The 22926-nt window shown below is 37.2% G+C and overlaps 1 protein-coding gene across 1 annotated transcript; it reads right to left on the bottom strand.

Annotated features, from left to right (window-relative positions):
• Positions 1-79: 79 nt before the first annotated feature.
• On the bottom strand, positions 80-22470 carry fdxr (ferredoxin reductase). Its single transcript, XM_028476158.1, has 12 exons — positions 22098-22470; positions 20888-20991; positions 14863-14958; positions 7761-7883; positions 7549-7662; positions 7330-7431; positions 6101-6208; positions 4646-4730; positions 2143-2342; positions 1902-2073; positions 1646-1819; positions 80-361 (listed from the first exon to the last, which is right to left on the bottom strand). The coding sequence occupies exons 1-12, from the start codon at positions 22174-22176 to the stop codon at positions 231-233; spliced, it is 1488 nt and encodes a 495-aa protein (XP_028331959.1). The 5' UTR covers positions 22177-22470; the 3' UTR covers positions 80-230.
• Between the last annotated feature and the right edge of the window lie 456 nt (positions 22471-22926).

Raw genomic sequence — 22926 nt, 5'->3', positions numbered from 1 at the left:
ACATTGCAGGAAGTATTGAACCTGTGCCCTGAGAACTAAAAAAAAACATGAGCAAGAGACTAAATGACACTAAAACATCAAAGGCTACAAATAATTTTATTTCTGAGAAAATAATGCGCATAAATATAATGAGGAATATATGAAAATCATGATTCATCAGTGTACCTAACTCAGCCTCTGTAGAGGAATTACACACAGTTCAGTCTTGATTCAGAAACTTTAGAATGTGTTCATGTCTGAGCTACTTGCAGCATCTCCTCCACAGACAGAAGCTTCTCTCTGGGTTTCCCCTCGGCTTCACCCTTCTTCGTCTCCACGCTGTCGATCTTTTCCCAGTCAGCAAACGTCACTGGTTTCACTCCTACAGACACAGAGAGGGAAACGATTGAAGCCAAGCTAAAGTTTCAGTGCGTTTTGCCATTAGTGTGGATGACTTTTCTTTCTTTCTGCTTAAAGTTTCCTACTGTTGTATGCTAGTGGTGGTTCTTAGACTGTAATTAATCAACAATATTTGACTCGAGAAGCAATAAAAATATAAACCCCTCTTAAATTATCTTTTGTTTCTTTTAGTTTAAAAACGTATATAATACCCAAAGGAAGGCTTTAATTACTTCCAGAATAAAATCTCTAACACTTTTAACCTTACTATATCCATAAGTTTCAATGTTCTAGTTTTTTTTAAACAGTTCGTTAATAGGTGCCCAGAATTCCACTTTATGTATTATACATAATGCTTTCTTTTATAATTTCAATAATGGATCTACATATATTTTACATGTATTACCCCAGCTTTCTGAGCAATAAGCCAGATAAGGCATTATAAGAGATGAATAAAGCAACTTCAGACAGTCTCTATTTAACATACTTTTTGTTCTATGTAGAATACCTTTAGTTTTAGATATTATATCAAAACCCACACAGTTTTGTTATGTTTAACATAACCTAACCGCTGGGCTCGTCTGTGAACAGTAGCATTTACAGACCTTGCAGTGACTGTTAGCTTACCAATAAACTAGAAGAGATTGGTCACTTTTATAATAAGTGCTGACTCGGCCACTGGGAGTGAGGCCCAAGGCCAAGGCAGGCTGACTTGATAATAATGTATCATGTTTTTCTGCAGTCAGTGCCTTCTCCTCCCTCTTCTCTCTCTGCTCTGTTTCAGGTGATGATGGTAGTTCCTGATCTGTGGTTCACGGCTCAACTAGTCTGGGACACTCTGACGCAGATGGCTGCCACCTCTGAACCTGGTTCTGTTGGAGATTTCTTCCTGTTAAAAGGGAGTTGTTTCTCCCCACTGTGGCTAAATGTTTGTTCATGTGGATCTTGTTGGGTTTTTTCTTTCTTATAATGAATTTGATATTTTGATAAGCGCATTGAGATGACTTTGTTGTAAATTGCGCTATACAAATAAAGTTGAATTGAATTGTGTCACCAGACTCTCCTGTGTCTAAATCCCAGATCCAGATCAGAGGTTCTCTCATTTTATTTTAGTAGGTCGCATATACTGTACCTGAGCAAAAAAAGAGAGAGAGAAAGTGCGGGTCCCGAAGTTGAAAAATACTCATGTATGTCTCGAGGTATTATAATGTTCCAATCTTGAGGATTGCTATGAAAAGTAAAAGGCAGCTACAGGAGGATAAAGTACCTCTTCCTCTAAGCAGAGCTGTGATGCTCTGTGAGCCGGACTTCACAGCAGAAACATCTAAAGCTCCTGAGTCCATGTCCTCCATCATCGACCGAGCTGTGTCAAAGCTGTTGTTCATGGTGGTGGCAATCACACCTGTGGGACCTGTTTTCACCCAGCCACTGCAGTACACGCCTGTATACAGACAAAGGGTGTGGAAGATGTTGATGAGGTGAAGTAAGGACATCTAATACGTAGTTAAACTGGTGACACTGACCTGGTGTGTGCTGAATTCGGCCCATGCTGTTTGGGATGATGGCTTTGCGGGAGTCAAACGGCAAACCCGGATCAATGAGGAGGCTCCGGTAGCCGATGCTGCTGATGACCAAACCACACGTCACATCCTCCACCTCCCCTGTGAGCACCGCCTGAGCATCAGCGCCGGAACCCTAAACACGACAGCAAAGATGCCAGTTTGACCATCTCACAGTGACACAAACACGAGTAAATCCTTCTACCTCCAGCCTGTTGACCGCCAGGCGGATAGCGGACGTTTTATTTGTCCGAGGTTCTGCCAGGACTTCCACAGGACTCCTGAAGAATCGAAAGCCCCAGGATCGGGACGCACTCTTCCGCCTCTCGAGCTCCTTCTCTCCTGGTGTTTCCAGAGCCGTTTTCAGCATCAGCTCCGTCAGACGCTTCCTGGGCCTCGGCACATCTAATACAACACACGCAGCAACTTAGGGTCAAATACATACAAATGTATATAGTGATTAATAGCGGATTTTTTGGGTGCCGATCTTAAATTGATTTTTTTTTTTATCAATTTAAAAAAAATATTAATATATATATGATATTTAATCTAAATTTTTCTTATTGTATTTTTCACATTTTTGTGGACGTGTGTTTTCTACTGCTGGAGACATTAGCAGCCTAACTACTGGTCATGTTGACCAGCTCCTGTTCCTACATAAAAACCTTGAAAATGTTTCCACTTCCGCACCTCCACTCCTGTAGATGGCGCCGTAGATATAATAATAATAATAATAATAATAATAATAATAATAATAATAATAATAATGATAAATAAGATGTTTTGAAGCAAATAGTTTTGACTCAATTTGTCCTCTGAATGATCAATATCTTCTGATGAACATATACAGCAACTTGATTTTTCATCTCAATATTTAACTTTGATATTAACTGGGTGGAATATCGTGATAATATCGTATCGTATTGTTGCAACATCCTTGCCAACACTCACCCCTAGTGATTAACCATGTGTTCTGATATAAGTTTGATCACCAATTATTCCTGCCTGTGGCCTCACTTTAAACAGACAGCTTTTTGATTCTTGCATATATCTGCATATAACATTTGTACATTTGTATTATTATTATTATTTCTACTGTAATGTGTGCACTTGTATTTTATTCCTTATTTAAATAACAGTTTTTACTTTGTTTAGACTTTGTTTTATTTGTAAAATTCTCGAGCCACTGTAAGAACATAATTTCCCCCTGGGACAAAAATAAAGTACTTCTGATTCTGATATATATTAGTATTCAACAATCTAACAATCTGTACTTAGTCATTACAACCACTTTGATGGCAATCAATAATTTCAGCAGCATTTCCAAACATGTGACTGACCTGAGTAAGACTGAAAAAAAGAAGCACCGTGCGTTTAATAACTGCACTGATCTGCTGCAGTTAAACACCGTTGACAAAGCAGCTGCTTCTGACGTCTTTCTACATTTACCAAGGTCACCTCAGCCAATCAGAACCAGGGTCAAGGCAGCGGTTATCAGCGTTGGAAACATCAGTCAACTTCAGTGCCGTTGCAGTGGCAAGGACGAGGCTCGGTAAGAAGGACAGAGTGGTAAAAAAAAAAAAGTGCTAACTTCCATTTCAAGCATCAGACAGCAACAAATATTGTTGCTTTCAAATTCCCAAAATCATAGGAAAGCGCCTACACAGCAGAGTCACAAAAACCTTCACTTACCTTTACTTAAAGTAGATTTTTGAACTTTACCCGAGGAAAGGCAAAGTATAAACCAGTGGCTCTCAAACTTTTTTTGGCTTAAGTACCCCCTTTGTTCTACTTTTGAATCCAAGTACCCCCTTTGTTGGACTACCACAGTTTGCTCAGAATACAATGATATTAAAAGACAAGTTCATAATGATGGAATTCATGATGAACTTGTCTTTTAATATCTGATGATTGTCTCTTATCAAATACTTTCTAATTTTTTTTTAATAATATGGACAGTGTGATATGTTTGTATGTAGCCACATTTTTCTCTGTATATTTCCTTTAATTTGTATTCTTTTAGGGTGACATTTGAACATTCTGTCCAGGGACAACAGATGAAAAATAGCCCTCTGGCTAAATCTGGTACATTTTCTATATGGATATTAATGTACACTATCCCTGTTAAATAAATAAATACAATAATTGAATAAGTGATAACACAGAAGTGGAATGAAATAGTTTTTAGTGTCTAGTGAATAGATTTATTTCTATAGTTTTTATTATTATTTATCATCTCCTGTCTGACATGGGACCAACACTGACCCTTGTGTTTTCAGTTTCCAATCAATTTAAATTATTCTCTCTCAGTGTGTGTGTGTTTTTGGTGTTGTTTTGTATGTTTCTCTGTTATTTTAGTGTGTTTTGTACTGTTCTTGTGTATTGTTCTCTCATTTAGTGTCTTTGTTGTCGTTTTGTGTGTTACAGTAAGTATTTTTCTCTCTCAGTGTGTGTGTTTTTGGTGTCATTTTGTGTATTTGTCTGTTCTTTTTATCATTCAGTATATTTTTCTCTCATTTTGTGTGCTGTCGTTTTGTGAGTTGCTGGTATTATTTAGTATGATTATCATTTTTAACGAAAGATGAACATCATAAGACCCCATATTTTGCTTTTATTTGTTAATTTTCCTCTCTCTCTCTTTCTCAAGTAGTACCATCACATACTCCCATTTGAGAAACACTGGTATAAACTATCTCTTCCTGTCTTACCTTTAAGAACCTCGCTGATGCCTTCGAAGTCGGCTGGGAGCATTTCAGGTTTCGTCCCAGGAAGGTTGACCATCTCTCTTATCTCCTGTAACCACAGTTAAATAATCATAGAATTAGCTCACTATATATATACACTATTCAGTTTAAGACCACCATATCATAAGGCTTTACACCAGGCAACAGGCGGCCACATACGGCCCTTGTTCTAATTTTATGCAGCCCCCAAAGTAAATGTACAAAATGACAGAAAAATACACAAAACAAAAGTAAAAATACATGAAAAAATTTCAAAGCAATACAACATTGTAGGAAAACACAGTAAAAGACAAGAAAAGCAATGAAAATACAGCAAAAACACACAAAACTACTACAAAAATGAACAAAATGACAACATTAATACACAAAGATATGCCAAATTACACAAAACAACAAAAATACACAAAATGATTTAAAAATATATACTAAATGACAGAAAATGAAAACAAAAGTACACAAAAATACAAGAAAAACACAAAAAATTACCCTGCAAACCCACAGTAATAACAAAAAAGAATTATGATTCCAAAAAAACATTAAAAACAACAAAAGAATACATTAAAAGACAACAGAAATGCACAAAAAACACACAAATTTACAATAAAAAACTCTTTCTTCTTTCCTGTTTATGCTCAGAGTCGGCATTATTCTAAATGCTGATATGAATGCTCGATTAAACTGTGTGGAAGTTGCCCACCTCTGCTTTACACCAACATGATTCATCCATACACTTTATCGATCCATCTAACTCATGAGCCGAGGGCATATATTAAGAGGGTCATGTACGTTTACCAATGTAAAAACAAGGGTATTTACAGTGCTTTTATTTTGAAGGTTACTATCACACTTCTATCACTAGAGGGCAATAATTGATTCGTTTTTCATTGGGTTGCTGCTTGTTATGAGAATCTATCCATTCATCCATCCATCTACAAACAGCCCGAACGACTGTATCCACCCACCATCCATCTATTCAGAGCACCATGACCATGTCCTAGCTGTGAACTTTCAGCTTGTTCCTAAACTCCATTTAGAAAAACAAATCCGTTATTCCAGATCTTTTGTTCCCTTTGCCATTAGATTTGTACATTTAGATCAGTCACCGTGGGAATTAACCAATGATGTCTGATTTTATATATAAGTTTATCTTAACTGTTAAACTAGTGTCCCTTTTATCTAAGTGGGACAGTTGTATTTGTGCATCCTTGGGAGGCATTGTTGAGTGTTGTGGGTTGAATGCTGCATGAGCTCGATTTTGCTGTCAAACTGAATTGCCTTCCGGACAAATAAAGTTGTATTGATTTGAATTGAATTGTCAACATATCCTCTGCAGCCATGTATTCACACATTAACCCACTAACCCAGTGTATCCGTGTGTGTTCACAATTGACTGAATAAAGGATTCTGGTCGTCACACACCTTGATGGTGCAGGCGATCTGCAGGGGTCCTCTGCGTCCCACAATCAGCACCCTGCGAACCTGGCTTTGTGCCAGGGCCTCCAAGGCCGGCTGAGTGATGTCAGTACTCTGCAGAAATAGTATATAGTCATCTTAAAGATGTAAATCATTGTTTTAATCAAAAATAAAATGGGTTAAATGTGACCAGAAATGATGGAAAAGGTGGAAAATTTGAGCGCACACAAAAAAAAGTGGTAAAAAAGTTCAAAATATCAATATTGGCTTAAAAGTGGCAGAAATGGGGAAATGGGGGGCAAAGTAATTTTTAAAAGTTGGAACAATTAGTTTAAACTGGCAAATAATAAGCATGACAAATCATGGATGTGGTTAAATTGGGAAAAATAAGCATGAGCAATGGTGAAAAGAGGTTCAAAGTGACAAAAATTGGTAAATATATGTGACATTAGGTGGGAAAAGTGGTGGAAAGGGTTAATAAGTGCCAAAAATATCTTAAGACAATCCCATGAATAAGTCTTTCGCAATAAACATGTTGTAATTTTCCTATTCTTCACTTTCCAAGCCTGAGGCACATTATTAACGTGGCAGCATCACATGGATGGCTGTTCATCATAGGAATGGGATCCACACAAGGTTCCTGCTGCTTAACAGAAGGTTTTCCTTGCCGCCATGATGAATTCATGTTGGGTGTGGGATACATATGTATGTGTATATACGTATATATGCATATGTGTGTATCCATAAAATGAAGAGTCCGTCCTTAAGACTGCTCTACTGTAAAGTGTCTTGAGATACCATTGGTTATGATTTGGCGCGATACAAATAAAAGATTGATTGATTGATTATTATTATTTTGATAATGTGCAGAAAAGTGGCAGAAATGGGAGTAATGTAGCAAAAATACATTAAAAGGAGCAAAAATATGGCAAGAAAAAGTGATGAAAATAGATTAAAATATGGCAAATTTGTTGTAGTTGCAGAAAAAGAGTAAAAATATGCAAAAATGGGCTCAAAATGTTCTGAGTTTCTTGAAGGCATCTGGCAACCCCCTCTCCGAGTCTCGCGACCCCAAATGGGGTCCTGACCCCAAGATTGAGAACACCTTCATTAGACTACAGATCTGCCATAAAAGGCCAGAGGATATATGCATTATTATTATTCCTGCTAGAAAAACCAGACAGCTTTAAAGGAATAAACTATAATGGTATTAGAAGTGAGACTGGCTTTCCTACCTTCAACATGCTAATGGGCGCTAATAGGATTCTTGCCACGTCTAAGGCCACATTGCCTTGACCTAGAATGACTGCGGTTTCACAACTCAGGTCAGGATTTAGCTGTAAAAGAAGGAGAACAAAATCCAAGATAAAGTGGCTTGACAAGAGATCAAAATAAACAACATAAATCTAACAGTATTATCAGGCCTAGTTCCTGGAAAATACAGTTTAGTGCACCTCTCGACAGTTGGGCAGTCCGTTATACCAGCCCACAAAGTCCTTGGCCGCGTACACGCCTGCCAGGTCCTCCCCTGGTACGCCCATAGTCCTGTTTCCTTCAGCTCCATAACTCTGACACACATACACACACAAAGCATGGTTAACAAAAGTTTGCACGTGCATGTTAAGAGTGTGAGACGTTGAATACTGATGTGTTTCCGTGTTCTCACCAGCACAACAGCATGGTAGGCTTCTTTAAGCTCATTGATTGTCACGTCCCGCCCTACGTTCACGTTTCCGTAGAAATTGCAGCGCGAATGCTTGGCTGTCTGCGTAAATGTGTTTATGACGTTCTAAAGAAAACGTAAAAACAAAACTACAATTATTTGGTTGGAATTAAACCACGGTGCGATATGCTTCAAGTATCACATTCAGCCTTTTTTGAGCCAAAATACATGTTTTCATTGAAAAAATCCTATGACACACACCACCAACCCAAAATGCTTAAAAGATAAAACTTAAAAAAACATGTTATAATCTTTCATATTTCGCATACACACGTCGTGGGAGGGAAAAAAGTACGTTTAAAAACATTAAATGTGATTAGAACTACAATTGAACTTTATTCTGTTAAATATTGTTTTGTTTTATATACATCGTACATAGAGTAGAGATTATTTATTCATCCTGCAGTGGGGGAAATTTAGATAAATAATAAAGATAAAATGAAGCTAGAAGCTATACGTAAATAGAAACAGAAATAGAAAAAAATTCTAAAAAGAATAAAGGATACAGATATACAGTATACATATTTACAGACAGTACAATGACTCAGACTGTTTTATTGTACAATCGTACAGTGGAGGGAATGAATGATCTGTGGTAGCGCTCAGTGCTACACTGTGGGTGTTTCAGTCTGCCTCTGAAGGAGCTGCTCAGACCCTCCATAGTCTGATGCAGTGGGTGAGAGGTGTCGTCCATGATGGATGTCAGCTTTGCTACCATCCTCCTCTCACCCACCTCCACCAGTGGGTCCAGGGAGCAGCCCAGGACATAACTGGCCCTCCTGACCAGCTTGTTCATAGTAGAGGCTGCCACAGAGTCATAGGAAGTCCAAAGGAGGGGTCTGGTGACCCCAAACGACCTCAGTCTCCTCAGGAGGTGGAGGCGACTCTGGCTGTTCCTGTACATGGCGACAGGTCGGTGTGGTGAGACCAGTCCAGTTAATTGTTGAGGTGAACACCGAGGAACTTAAAGCTGTCCACCTGCTCGATGTCCAAGCCCTGGATGTTCACCGGTGTGTGTAGTGGAGACCTTCTCTTTTTCCGGAAGTCAATCATAATCTCCTGTCTTTTACAAAAGACGAAGCTTCAAAAGATCAACTATAATTCCAGTGCCCAAGAAGACACCTGTGACTTGTCTCAGTGACTATCGACCAGTGGCCCTCACATCTGTCTTGATGAAAACCTTTGAGCGATTGGTGCTGGATTATGAGAGAACAAATCCCTGTGTCTGTGGACCCGCTCCTATTTGCATACAGAAAAAACAGAAGCATTGAGGACGCCATTTCCTTTGCTTTGAACTCTGTCCATAGCATCTTGATAATAAGAAATCATACGCTAGACTACAGTTCAGCTTTTAACTCAATGGTCCCAACAAAGCTTATTCATGAACTCAAATACCCTGGACTAGACGATGCCATTTGTAAATTGATTTTTAATTTTTTAACTTGCCGACCACAAAGGACCATCAATGGTTGTAATTCTGATGAGCTGTATACTAGCACTGGTTCCCCGCAGGGATGTATTTTAAATCCTCTGTTGCTCACCGTGTATACTCAAAACCTTGTATCATCTCATGAAAGCCATGTGATAATTAAATATGCAAATGATACAGCCATCATTGGGCTTATCAGCTCAAAAGATTAATCATATTATCGTGAGGAGGTAGAAAAAGTAGTTCAATGGAGTAAGGAAAACAACTTGTTTTTTAACACATCAAAAACTGGTGAACTTGTTCTGACTTTTGTCAAAATAGAAATCAGTTGCCTATTATTATTATCAATGACATGATGAGCAGATTGTTGAGGAATGTAAATTCTTGGGTGTGACTCTTTCTCATGACTTGAACTGGAGCTCTAATACCAGTAATATTGCTAAGAAAGCAAGACAGAGCCTCTTCTTTTTAAGCAAGCTTAATGACTTCACTCAAAATGCTAAGATTCTTTTCAACTTCTACTATTGCGTAATTGAGAGTGTCTTAACCAATTGTATTACTGTGAAGTTTCATAATCTCACTCTAAAAGAAAAAAATACTTTAAAGGGGACATATCATGCTAAATCCAGTTTTTTAGCCCTTAAATGCATTTTGTTGTATATTTAGAGTGTTTAGAAGTACAGAAAAAATCAAATTAGTCTCTTCAGGTGCTCCGTAGATATCTTTATATTCTGTTTTGCTCATATTTTTCAATCTGTTTTGATTTTTCTATTCTCTATTACGTTTTTTGAACTATTACGTCACAGTATTTGCAGCGGAACTGCCAAATTAAGACATCGACTCCAGGCCCAACACTTCGAGCAATCCGCCATTTTTATTTCTCGCTGTGAATTTGTAGTCCACGCTCAAGGATGCCGAAGTTACGAGAGGACAAGTCAAAATGTTCGGTTGTTGGATGTAGTAACCCACACGCTTCATTACACCGTTTCCCAGCATCAGAACCTTTTCGAAGTGCCTGGTTGAGTTTTACTTTTCACGGAAATGTACCCACATCTGTGGGTAAGGTAATTTTTGTGTGCGCGAAGCACTTCAAGGATGACAGCTTCAGCAACCTCCGCCAGTATAAAGAAGGATTTGCCGAAAGACTTTGATTGAGGGTTCAATCCTTCTATCTTTGGAGACAACGAACAGAGCACTTTGGTAAGCTGTAAATAATGCAAAAAAGTGTGATGATAAGACGTCCCTGTCATTGTTTTGTTAGCATTAGCAGTTGCTTAGCCTTTGCACCGTCTTCAGACTTCATATGTTTGCGCTGTGTTCTCATTTTAGATCCTTGATGATATGGCCTACGTGATTTAATTTAAGTCTAAAGTTTTCATTAGTCATTTCATTTTGCCGTTTTTGTCTCCAAAAAGACTGTATTAAAATGCATTTCGTGGCGTTAGCTTGGCGCTAGCGTTAGCTCAGTGCTTGTGTTAGCTCACTTGTTAGGGTTCTGCAGGTTCATCATCTTCATTTTCATCTCGCTCCGCCGGGTCTGACTCTGGCTTCTGTTGTTGACATTTTGTAAATAACGTGTGAATAAAAAGTTTATGCGCCGCTACATAGCCGTATCTCTTCTATCAAACTTCAAAAATGGCCGAGCAGGGTGGTGTTTAGCTCAGTGGGTTGAGCGCCCGCCCCACGAACGGAGGCTGTAGTTCCTCACCTGCAGCCGGTCCAGGTTCGATTCCCGGCCTGGGACCCTTTGCTGCATGTCATTCCCTGCTCTCTCTGATCCCTTTCCTGTCAAGCAACTGTCATATAAAGGCCACTAGAGCCAAAAAAATCTTTAAAAAAAAAAAAAAAAAAAAAAAAAAAAAAAAAAAAAAAAAAAAAATGGCCGAGCAGGGTGGAGTTGAACCGAGAGGGGGCGGGGTATGAAGTGTCTCATTTGCATTTAAAGAGACCGCACCAAAACGAGTTGCTCTCAGAAGCACATCAGAAAAGGGGTAGAAAAGGGACCTGTGGAGCTATAATAATGAGGAATTCAGACCCAAGCATTGCAGTTCCGCTTTATATAGACCACAACTGTATGATTTATATGTAAAAAGGAAGGATTTAAAACCATGATATGTCCCCTTTAAACAAAGTGGTTTGCTCCGCCAGCAGGACCATTGGCTGTACTTTGCCGATCCTGACCTGAAGGTCACCTATAAAGCCAGACTCTTAAATCGAGCTTTACAAAAAATGAATGACGCCTTTTGAACAGTTTCTTCCCACAAGCTGTGATGACTCTAAACAAGGCACTTTATTTTGTGTAGACTTTTTATTGTACAGAATCGACCCAATAGTATTTTTATGTGGTTTTTTTGTTACTCTTTTTTCTACAGTATTTTACAATATAGTATTTTTAGTGGCATTAATTGATTGATTGTTGGTTGTTTGTTTTTTATTGTGAAATGTCTTTTTAAATGTTAACTGCACTTTGAGCTCCGAGCAAATTTTTTTTCCATTGTGGTTTTCATACTGCAAATGGCAAACAAACTGAACTGAACTGAACTGAACTGTCTTACTGGTGTTAAGACTCAGATGATTGTGTTCACACCAGCTGACAAAGTCCATGACCAACTTGTACTGCAGCTCGTCTCCCTCAGACACACAGACCGTCGTGAGACAGGTTAGTTTTACCCTACTGATGATGTGTTGTTGCAAAAGTAATCCTGCTCGCTACCGTTCTCAGATGGCTGAGTCATCTGAGAACTTCTGGAGGTGACAGGTGCTGGAGCTGTAGAAGAAGTCCACCTTGCACAGGGTGAAGAGGAACGGTGAAAGGACCCTTCCCTGTGGAGCCCCCGTGCTGCAGACTACCACATCAGACGTGCAGTTGCGAAGCCTCACGTACTGCGGTCTGTCTGTGAGGTAATCCATGGTCCATGCAGCCAGATGTTCTTCCACTCCCGCATCCTCCAGCTTCCCTCGCAGCAGCACTGGACGAATGGTTTTGAAAGCGCTGTAGGGGGTCTATAGCAGTGCCCACCACAGTGCAAAGGTGCCTGAGGATGATCCTCTCCATGGACTTCTTCTGGTGGGAGGTCAGGGCAACAGGCCTGTAGTGGTTGGGCTCCTTGGCGTGATCAGTCTTTGGAACCGGAACCACACAGGAGGTCTTCAACAGGACGGGGACCTTCTCCAGACAGAGGCTCAGGTTGAAGATGTACATGACCACCTCACAGAGTTAAGGCAGGCATACACTGTGCGATTTTTGGCCCATTTTGAGCCAATTTTCGACTCGTCAGACTATTTTTTGGGATCGTGCGAGTCTCTGCTAGATTGAGTGTCGTGCATCGTATAATAATAATAATAATAATAATAATAATAATAATAATAATAATAAATATATAATATGTTTTCATAATACAATTTTGTTCTGTATTGTTAAATGTTAAATCTGATATTCGGAGTTTCTGAGAAACGTCTCCATGTCCCGCCCTAAACAACCTCACTTCCTCCCCCTGCCTCACCAATCTACCAGAAGCCACGCTTCTACTTTTCTGCACATGCATCGCGGAACATAACAAGGTTGCATCAGGTTGCAGTGATATAGGTCTATGGGTCAGGTAAGAGCCAAAATCATATTTACCTGTTTGCTGTTGTGACGCGCGACCTTCTTTCCGTACACAGTTCCGCATTCACTATGATTGACAATCTCAGAAACAGGAAGTTGAAGCCTATTGGCTAGGCGATCACGGCGCTTGTTTCCATTTGTATAGGGGTCTATAGCAGGGGTTCTCAACTGGTCTCACCCTGGGACCCACATTTTGCCATGGTCATGAAATCGCGACCCAATTTTTTTTAGAATTCAACCAACCAAATTGAGTTTTTCAAAAATAGCTGTTGAAAACACGCACATATAATAGTTTTTGATACATAAATCTATACATTTTCCTGTGCAACATGCATTTCACAGCATGCCTGTTAAAAGAAAAGTTTCTTTCAAAATAAAAGACATAGTCCAACACGAGAGATATTGAGTTTTTTTTTTTTTTTTTTGACCTGCTGTCCACGACCCACCCAGTACAAGTCCGCGACTCACTTTTGGGTCCCGACCCACCAGTTGAGAATCGCTGGTCAATAGAATGAAGACGGGACTTATATACATTAATGTATATGAATGACCACCGGCAGACCATAGTAAAAGACTAGTTAGGTATTTTTTCGTATTTCAAAAGAATCATACATAAACATAGATTTCTCAGAAACTCCGGATATCAGCTTTAAGAGAGTCAGATTTGATCCAAAGGCTGTTATTGAGGCATATGTTGTTTAAGAATAAACCAAATCTAGCTTCTTTTTCACTATTTTATTTTTTATGGCTGTGTTTCATTAGTTTTTTAAAAAATGTTTCCCATGGTGCACAGGTTGGAAAAACGCTCAATCAGAAACAATCCCATGGTTAAGTCTTTCGCAATAAACATGTTGTACTTTCCCTAGTCTTAACTTTCCAAGCCTGAGGCACATTATTATTATTTTGATAATTACATGGTGTGCCAACGGCTACACTCACTACTAGTTGCATCACTTCTGATAGTGTAATGCTCCTGACTGTATTCCAGTTTGTACACTTTCCATTCTTAGTTTCACTTTCAGTCTGACTTTCAACATGTCTAACGATTAGCACACAGTTTTCTAGAAAATAGGTGTGTCTCAAGCAGAAAATGCTTTGTGTTTTTGTCTTATTTATGAGGCCATGATTTCCTGATCAGTAGTAAAACTTCTTGTCTGACGAATAGATAAATACACAAAGTTAATAAAGTGTTTTTGGCACAGCCTTAAAATTTTAGTGTACTACTACTATTAAAATATTAATAAGGAAACTGGGGATGTGAAGAAAAACTAACGTCCAAACCTTTTGAATGTGTGATGTTGACTAAAATCCTTTTCTTTCTTTTTTTTGCCACAAAGACAGAGACTTACAGAAAAAATGTAATAGATCATAGACAGTTTTTACATATCCAATACATTATAATACAGTGCAGTAAGTGTGGGCGTGTGTGTGGGATATTATAATAATGGTATTGTGCTATTAGAGGGTGATGGGAGGAGACAACAAGAATTTAATACTGGAAAAATATGTGTGGGAAAAGAAAGATATACTGTATGTATATATATATATATATATATATATATATATATATATATATATATACAAAATAGATATAATAAAGAGGGAAAACAAGAAAGAAAAAAAGACAATTACATAACAATAAATAAATAAATAATAAAAATAATAATAAAATAAAAAATAAAGAGGCCAGGCCAGAACCCAGCAAACACTGGGGGGTGGGGGGTGGGGGGCTGACCAACAGGCCTCCTCTATACCTCCTTATCCTTTTTCTTTTTTCTCTTAAGTTTTATTTTTCTCTGCCCCCCCTGTCCAGGTATCCCTCTCAGCTCTGGGCTGTCTCCAGACATGGCAGGAGGAGGCTAACCCAGAGCCCCAGATGTCCCCCTCATTGAGGGCAGCCTCCAGACCCCTTTGGGTGGAGGCCTGTACCCTCCAGGGTTATGATGTAACCACAGCAAGGAGGTCCATGATTTCTGTTACTATTGTGGGTTATTATGGAGAAGACTCACCTTGACTTCAGGATGATCTGGGGCAACTCCAAATCTGACAAGACCAAATGGGACAGGCAAGCGTTCATAAATGTCCAACTCCACATCAGGACGAGCCTGTGGGGGAAAACACAGCATGGGGAAAATATTTGGATTAAAAAACAAGAAATACAAACATTTTTTGGAGGATAACATACATGTGAAAGCAAATACTTATAGTCAGGGTTTCCACACTTTTTTCCACAACAATTTTTCAAAACTTTTACAAAATATTTTACCAAATTTCCATGACTTAGTTCTGAACCGCTCAGCAGGGCCGGCCTTCCCGACAGGCAACACAGGCGGCTGACTAGGGCGCCAATTTTTTATTTTAATTTTAATTTGTGTATAATAGTCTAAAAAGGTATAATAAACGTGAAACACACCCTTTACAATCATCACTGTACATGTTTTCTCTCAATTGAAAGGAAGTCCACGTTTTAGGGCACCGAATGACCCAAAGCCAGCCCTGTCGCTAAGATGTATTCAAGACCATTAGAGTGCAAAAATGAGCGGACCTTTCCAGTGTACTAGTGTAACAGATGCATCAGCTATTGAATGTAACATTAAAAACAACTAAGTGGCACCATGTTTAATTATAAGATTACAATCTCCATTTGCAGACACATTTATTAAAAGCAATGTACTACACAATGTGTTAGCCTAGGGTTAAGGGACTTGCTTAAAGCTGATCTCTGGAGTTTCTGAGAAACATCTCGATGTCCCGCCCTAAACAGCTCCACTTCCTCCCACTGCCTCTGCCAATCTACCAGAAGCCACGCCTCTACTTTTCTGCGTGGAAAATAACAAGGTCGCATTGATATAGGTCTATGGGTCAGGTAAGAGCCATAATTATATTTACCTGTTTGCTGTTGTGACGCGCGGCTTTGTTTCCGTGCACAGTTTCACTTTGATTGACAGTCTCAAAAACAGGAAGTCGAAACCTATTGGCTGGGTGCACTTGGCGATTGTTTCCATTTGTATAGGGGTCTATAGGACGAAGGAGGGACTTATATACATTAATGTATATGAAAGACCACCGGAAGTAGACCACAGTAAAACACTAGTTAGGTTTTTTTTTTTAAAAAAAAACCATACATAAACATAGATTTCTCAGAAACTCCAGATATCAGCTTTAACGTCCCATAGTAATGTTGAATTTTTAACATTTAAATAAATTGGTTATATTTCCAAAACAGTTAAAATGTTCCATGACTTTTTAGACTGGAAAATCTGTTTTTCAAATCCCATAACTTTTCCAGGAATTTCATGACCCTGGGGACCCTGTATAATACATTCAGATAGAATTGTTTTTAAAACAATTAGCAAATGCTTACTAAACTAAATGTGTAAAATTTGGAATTAAAAACACCAATCTTCTAAAGATGATGGTTAAGACGTCGTAGTTCAAACAAGCAAATTTTAAACTCAGTTACAAGTAGATATTTTTTTGTTATTTATATAATTACTAAATAAACGGTGTAAATAAATACATGACTGTAGTCAAAACATGAGACAAACCTGATTCAAACTGGCTCCAACTGCGTGATTTTACAGCGACCCAAATCTAGTTTCACTTGAAAACTGTTTTCATGGCTTCAGAAAACACTTCAGAAAGAAACAACTAATTTTCATATTGCTGAAAAACGACTATTTGATTATATTTGTTAATTACTGTTAGCAAAAAAACAAAAAACCTTCTGTGCTTTTCCGTTAGGATTATTTCTTCATTTGAGCTTTATTCGTTTTTTTCTTTTTGAAAGTTTCTTTGTGAAAACTATTTGTGACACAGATGAAAAAAATAACATAGTTGTGCTTGAACCAACTTGTCCTCGAGTCTAAACATCAACTGGAAACACAAATGAAAGCAAAATCGTACAGTGTCAAATCAGGCAATCTTACTCAGTGTTTTGAACTATAAACAACACAACAAAAATAAGTTTTAACCCTCGGACCATCTTTGTGACCCTGAGTGACATTTTGGGTGTTTTTATTTGTTTGCCTCTCAATATTCCGGTCGCTTTTAAGGCTAGTTGTATAAACATTTGCTACTAATGTTTTATTTTTATTTGCCTGTTTTTATTTTCCTAAGTCCTACGTATTGAAAGTGTATAGAAAAGGAGATATACATCACACTGACACTTAGTAACCTCATGACCAAACTTGCCCCATTGACTCCCATTGTAACCACATATCTTTAATATACTGTAATCATGACATATAATGCTTTTTCAATTAATATCTAATAGATCAAAGCCTCTACCTTCAAAATAAAGTAAAATATGTTTTAGGTGTAAAATGATCCCCTACCAACCAGAGACCATTGCATCAAGTTTGAGGGAAATTTTAGTGAAGGCCTTGATTTCTTATCGTTCAAAATATACAAGATGTACAAGTGTCATTTTGGCTTTAAAACTGTCCTTGTGCCAAAAATGATAATAATGCATTAAATTAATCCTGCTATCAATTGATGACACGTCAAGGATGTAATATTCCCATCAAACATGTTTCTCTTTGGCCGTCATTTTTGGAAATACTGCATATTTTGAGGTTTTTGTGATAAAAAGTCCAGACAAGCATAAAAAGGGTTTGAAAATTATAATACATTTTATATCTATGGATGGAAGATCTGATGCAGTGGAAGTAAAAATGTAATTCATGGAGTACATTTTTATTGCACTTTTATGAGATGGACCGTTTGTGTACACAAGGTGTATGTAAATGTAAAGGAGTGCAACAAACGTTAAAAAAACATTAAACACAGTTGTTTGCAATCATCCAAAGCTGGTAAACATTTTGTCTTTAAAGAGACAGACATTTGATACCAGGTCACTTGATGCCATTTTCCTCCACAGGCTTTTATTTTGAAATCGGAAGGTTAGTGTGCATTAAAAAAAAAAAAAAAAAAAAAGGGAAGGTTAATGTACAGTAACTTTCTATGGGTGTCCCAATGCAACTCTTTCACTTCTGATACAATACCAATATTGCAGCCTTGAGTATTGACCGATACGATACCAGCACAAATCATACATACTTTTTTAGCATTAAATGTTCGGAACAGTATTCAAACAGTATGACCATTTATTATTATATTATCCAATTGGTTACATAAAATGTAATCTTAAACATACATTTATTCTACAAAAGAATAAAATAAATAAATTTGTATAAATATTATAAATAAATATTATAATGGAAGGCCTATATAATCCGATACTCATTTTAATGCTGATATCGAACCGATATCTGATATCAATACCAGATTGGGAAACCCTTATGATTTTCTGTTGCACAAAACAAGATTAAAACGTACAAGTGCAAACAAAAAAAGTGAATCTGATGACAGCAGGAAGTCAGTTTTTTCTTATACAGTGATCTAAATATTATCTTCAATACTTTAATTACATTTCGTTGCCAAAATACACAGTTTTTATATTATTTATTAATATTTTACGTAATTCAAACAGAGTAATAGTCAACAACAGTATGGTCATTTATTATTATCCAATGGGTTACATAAAATTAAACATAAATGTATTCTACAATTGACTAAAATAATAATAATAACAATAATAATAATAATAATAATAATAATAATAATAATAATAATAATAATAATAATAATAATAATAATAATAATAAATTAGAAGACCCTGAAAAATAACCTCAATAAATCCAATAATAACAATATTTATTATATTGGGGATTTCAGGCTGATATAATCTGATACTCGTTTTAATGCTGATAATATTATCGGATCTGGACAACGATTTTATAACATTCTGTCATAAAACAAAACAAAACTGAGACTTGAAATTCATTCAAACTTCAAACCAAAAAAGTTAATTTGAGGACAACAGTCAGTTTGTCTTATTCAGTGAACCACATATTATCTTCTTCAGGACTTTATAGTAGTGTGTATTGCCTGGCATCTGGCGATACGATTCGAATCCTGATAAATAGGTCACGATACAATACATCCCGATATTAAAGGGGACATATCATGGTTTTAAATCCTTCCTTTTAACATATAAATCATACAGTTGTGGTCTATATAAAGCGGAACTGCACTGCTTGGGTCTGAATTCCTCATTATTATAGCTCCACAGGCCCCTTTTCCACCACTTTTCTGATGTGCTTCTGAGAGCAGCTCGTTTTGATGCGGTCTCTTTAAATGCAAATGAGACACTCCATACCCCGCCCCCTCTTCAGGTAACACTCGGTTCAACTCCACCCTGCTCGGCCATTTTTGTAGTTTGATAGAAGAGATACGGCTATGTAGCGGCGCATAAACTTTTTATTCAGAGGTTATTTACAAAATGTCAACAATGGAAGACTTGTCCATCCAGCCTTACATGTTCGAGCCAGAGTCTGACCCAGCGGAGCGAGATGAAAATGAAGATGATAAACCTGAAGAACCCTAACAAGTGAGCTAACACAAGCACCGAGCTAACGCTAGCGCCAAGCTAACGTCACGAAATGCATTTTAATACAGTCTTTTCAAAGACAAAAACGGCAAAATGAAATGACTAATGAAAACTTTAGACTTAAATTAAATCACGTAGGCCATATCATCAAGGATCTAAAACGAGCACACAGCGCTAACATATGAAGATGGTGCAACTGCTAATGCTAACAAAACAATGACAGGGACGTCTTATCATCACTTTTTTTAGCGTTATTTACAGCTTACCGAAGTGCTCTGTTCGTCGTCTCCAAAGATAGAAGGAATTTAACCCTCAATCAGACAAAGTCTTTCGGCAAATCCTTCTTTATACTGGCGGAGGTTGCAGAAGCAGTCATCCTTGAAGTGCTTCGCGCACACAAAAATGACCTTACCCACAGATGTGGGTACATTTCCGTGAAAAATAAAACTCAACCAGGCACTTTGAAAAGGTTCTGATGCTGGGAGACGGTGTAATGAAGCGTGTGGGTTACTACATCCAACAACCGAACATTTTGACTTATCCTCTCGTAACTTCGGCATCCTTGAGCTTGGACTACAAAATAAAAGCGAGAAATAAAAATGGCGGATTGCTCGAAGTGTTGGACCTGGAGTTGATGTACTAATTTGGCAGTTCCGCTGCACATACTGTGATGTAATAGTTCAAAAAACGTAATAGAGAATAGAAAAATCGAAACAGATTGAAAAATATGAGCAAAACAGAATATAAAGATATCTACGGAGCACCTGAAGAGACTAATTTGATTTTTTCTGTACTTCTAAGCACTCTAAATATACAACAAAATGCATTTAAAGGGCTAAAAAAGTGGATTTAGCATGACATGTCCCCTTTAAAGTATAAGGCGATTATTGCGTTTTGACTTAAGAAACAACTAATTTGTAATTTTGTACACCTACATGAGAACATTATGTATGAAATATATTTTATTGGCATATTTTACACTCAAACATTGGTGCCATGTGCCAACAACTTAAGATAAAAAAACAACATACAATCTGCCTGTGGCTTTTAAACCAACTTTGACTTTAGTGCATCTTAACTATATATGTATATATGTATATGCCTAGAACAATAAATAAATGCAGAAAGTTAGTACTTTCTTTTTAGATTTCATTGAAAAAACACAAGCTGGTTAACATGCCCAGGTTTCAGCACACTTCTTTGTGCGGTTACAATTTATCCTGTAGTGGAAAAAAAAATCCTGGTTAAATAAAAGTTAAAAAAAAAAAAAATAAAAATAAAAATAATCGATATGGATGCATTTTGAATCGATCCGAGAATCGTAATATCGCGATATATCGCCAAATCAATTTTTTTCCAACACCCCTAGTACTTGAACTAACTAATTCTGTAGTTACACTGTTGTTTTCTGCAATACAAAGCAAATACAAACTGTTTGCCTGCTTTTGAAATCCGTTGCGAGAGCAGCGTTCATGCAACAATCCCACATCAACACAACACAGATACACACTCACACTGCCAAACCAAAGCCAGTCCTAAAGTTACACATGCAGTGATGGAAGTCTGTAAATGACACATACCTTTATAAGATGCTGCGCTGTGTAGAATCCTCCAGGCCCACTTCCAACCACACACACCTTTGGGCTGCATGACGAGAACAAAGCTTGTCCAGACACTCTAATACCTGCAGAGGTTATAGCCAACCAGTGGTTAGATGTACAGTGGAGTGGATGGATCTACAAATAGATTTACATTGATAGATATTACAAAGTTTATGTCTGTGTAAAGGGAAATTTTCAAAATAAATTCACAAATGTAGCATATGAATCAAAATATTAGCTACTGTAAATGTATATATATGGTCAGTGTGGTAATAATGTAATTTATTTTATATTATTCAGTATATGACTGAGTATTCACTTTTAATACAAGCAAAAGTGGCTTTTTCTGCATGTCACACACAAGGATCAGGAAAACAAACTGTACACCAGCCATGGGCAACTGGGGGCCCGGGGCCCACATACGGCCCTCGATCTAATTTTGTGCGGTCCCCAAAGTAAATGCCCAAAATAACTCTGAAAACACATGAAATTTTAGAAAAATACACACAATATAAATAAACAGCAAAAATACACAAAATGGCTGCCAAAAACTACAGAAGAATATGCACATAAGACAGAAACAGAAATACACAAAAGGGAAACAAAAATACACAAAATTACAATAGAGTTCAAAATTACTCTTTAAACACAACTGAAAAATATACAAAGATATTTTTTTAAAAAAAAGAAAAAAGAAAAGAAAATTAATTTAACAGAAAAATAAATTAAATAACAAAAAATACACACAACAGAAAACAACAAAAACACAAATATTGAGAGAAAAATGCACAAAGGGAGAGAAAAAAACAATAAATAGAAAATTACAACAAAAATACACAAAATGAATTAAAAAAAAAAAAAAAAAAAAAAAAACAGACACAAGCCATTGTTCCTCCCAGTATTAATGTTCAAAACAAATAATCGTGTGATAGATATTCACTGTGGATTAAACAGCTCGTAAAATATGCTACGTCATGCCCACAGGTAACGCCTCACGTCACATTTGTGAATAAAGTGCCAGAATTTCTGTATTTGGAGAAGCCGAATTATTAAAGGTTATTATTTTAACGATGCTACACAGTATCTAAAAGCAGGATTGCATTTTTATTACAAAAAAGGGCAATATATTCCTAAATCTTCATTTTCTAAACAGGGGTTTGCTCAGCTTCTTGTGGTTTGTGTTGCTCACCTTCGTGAAGTCGACTCGTGCTTCTTCTTCTCCCTAAAGTCCAGAGTTTCCGGTGTGAAAATAGAAGTTTATAATTCATCTTTTCTATGCTTAGAAACACTAAATTCCTTGGTTGTGTCCACACTGTTTATCCTTGCATGGCTTCCTGAACACAGTCAACACGGCCCGTCTTCTTCAGACTGTGGTGGGGGGCTAATAAACTGGCTCCTGGGTCCCAAACTGCGTTTATTACGCTAATATTACGCGCTACTACACTTCTAGTGTGTTCTCATTGAACAAGTTTAAAATGTTTTACCGCGTGCAGCAGTCTAAACACACCGAGGAAGAAAGTGGTTTAGTACAATTCGTTCCCCCGGCTGTGTTTCCCAGTGACGTCACATGCGCCTCCTTAGGCAAATAAACTGTGATTTAGTGGAAGTTAATGACCAGCTATTGCAAAAAAAATAAAAAAACAAATTATATATATGATTTTAATTTAGTTACATTTTTAATTTTTATAATTTTTGCAATAATTGACAATAGCTAGTCATTCACTTTCCCTAAATCAGTTTATTTTTTTTTTCAAAGAACATCCTAAATATATATATATATATATATATATATATATATATATATATATATATATATGTGTGTGTGTGTGTGTGTGTGTGTGTGTGTGTGTGTGTGTGTGTGTGTGTGTGTGTGTCTGAGTGTAATTTCCAATACTGATTGATTGCCAAAGTGTTTGTTTCAAGATACTTTTAGAACCCATAAAATCATCATTTTACAGGTTTGTTTTATTTAATCCTTTATTCATTGCAAAATAAAACATTTAATTGAAATGATATAT

Source organism: Gouania willdenowi, chromosome 19 (genome assembly GCF_900634775.1).
Source record: "Gouania willdenowi chromosome 19, fGouWil2.1, whole genome shotgun sequence".
In the NCBI taxonomy this organism is placed as follows: Eukaryota; Metazoa; Chordata; class Actinopteri; order Blenniiformes; family Gobiesocidae; genus Gouania; species Gouania willdenowi.
Note: the sequence above shows the minus strand (reverse complement) of the source record. Positions and strands in the feature narration are given on the sequence as shown.

Excerpts from the sequence above, each read along its gene's own strand:
- fdxr (XM_028476158.1), bottom strand. The coding sequence starts at position 22,176 with ATGAATTATAAACTTCTATTTTCACACCGGAAACTCTGGACTTTAGGG. Across the intron at positions 7,884-14,862 it reads CAGATCATCCTGAAGTCAAG|AACGTCATAAACACATTTAC; the intron begins GTGAGTCTTCTC and ends CGTTTTCTTTAG. Across the intron at positions 1,820-1,901 it reads CCGAATTCAGCACACACCAG|GCGTGTACTGCAGTGGCTGG; the intron begins GTCAGTGTCACC and ends GTCTGTATACAG.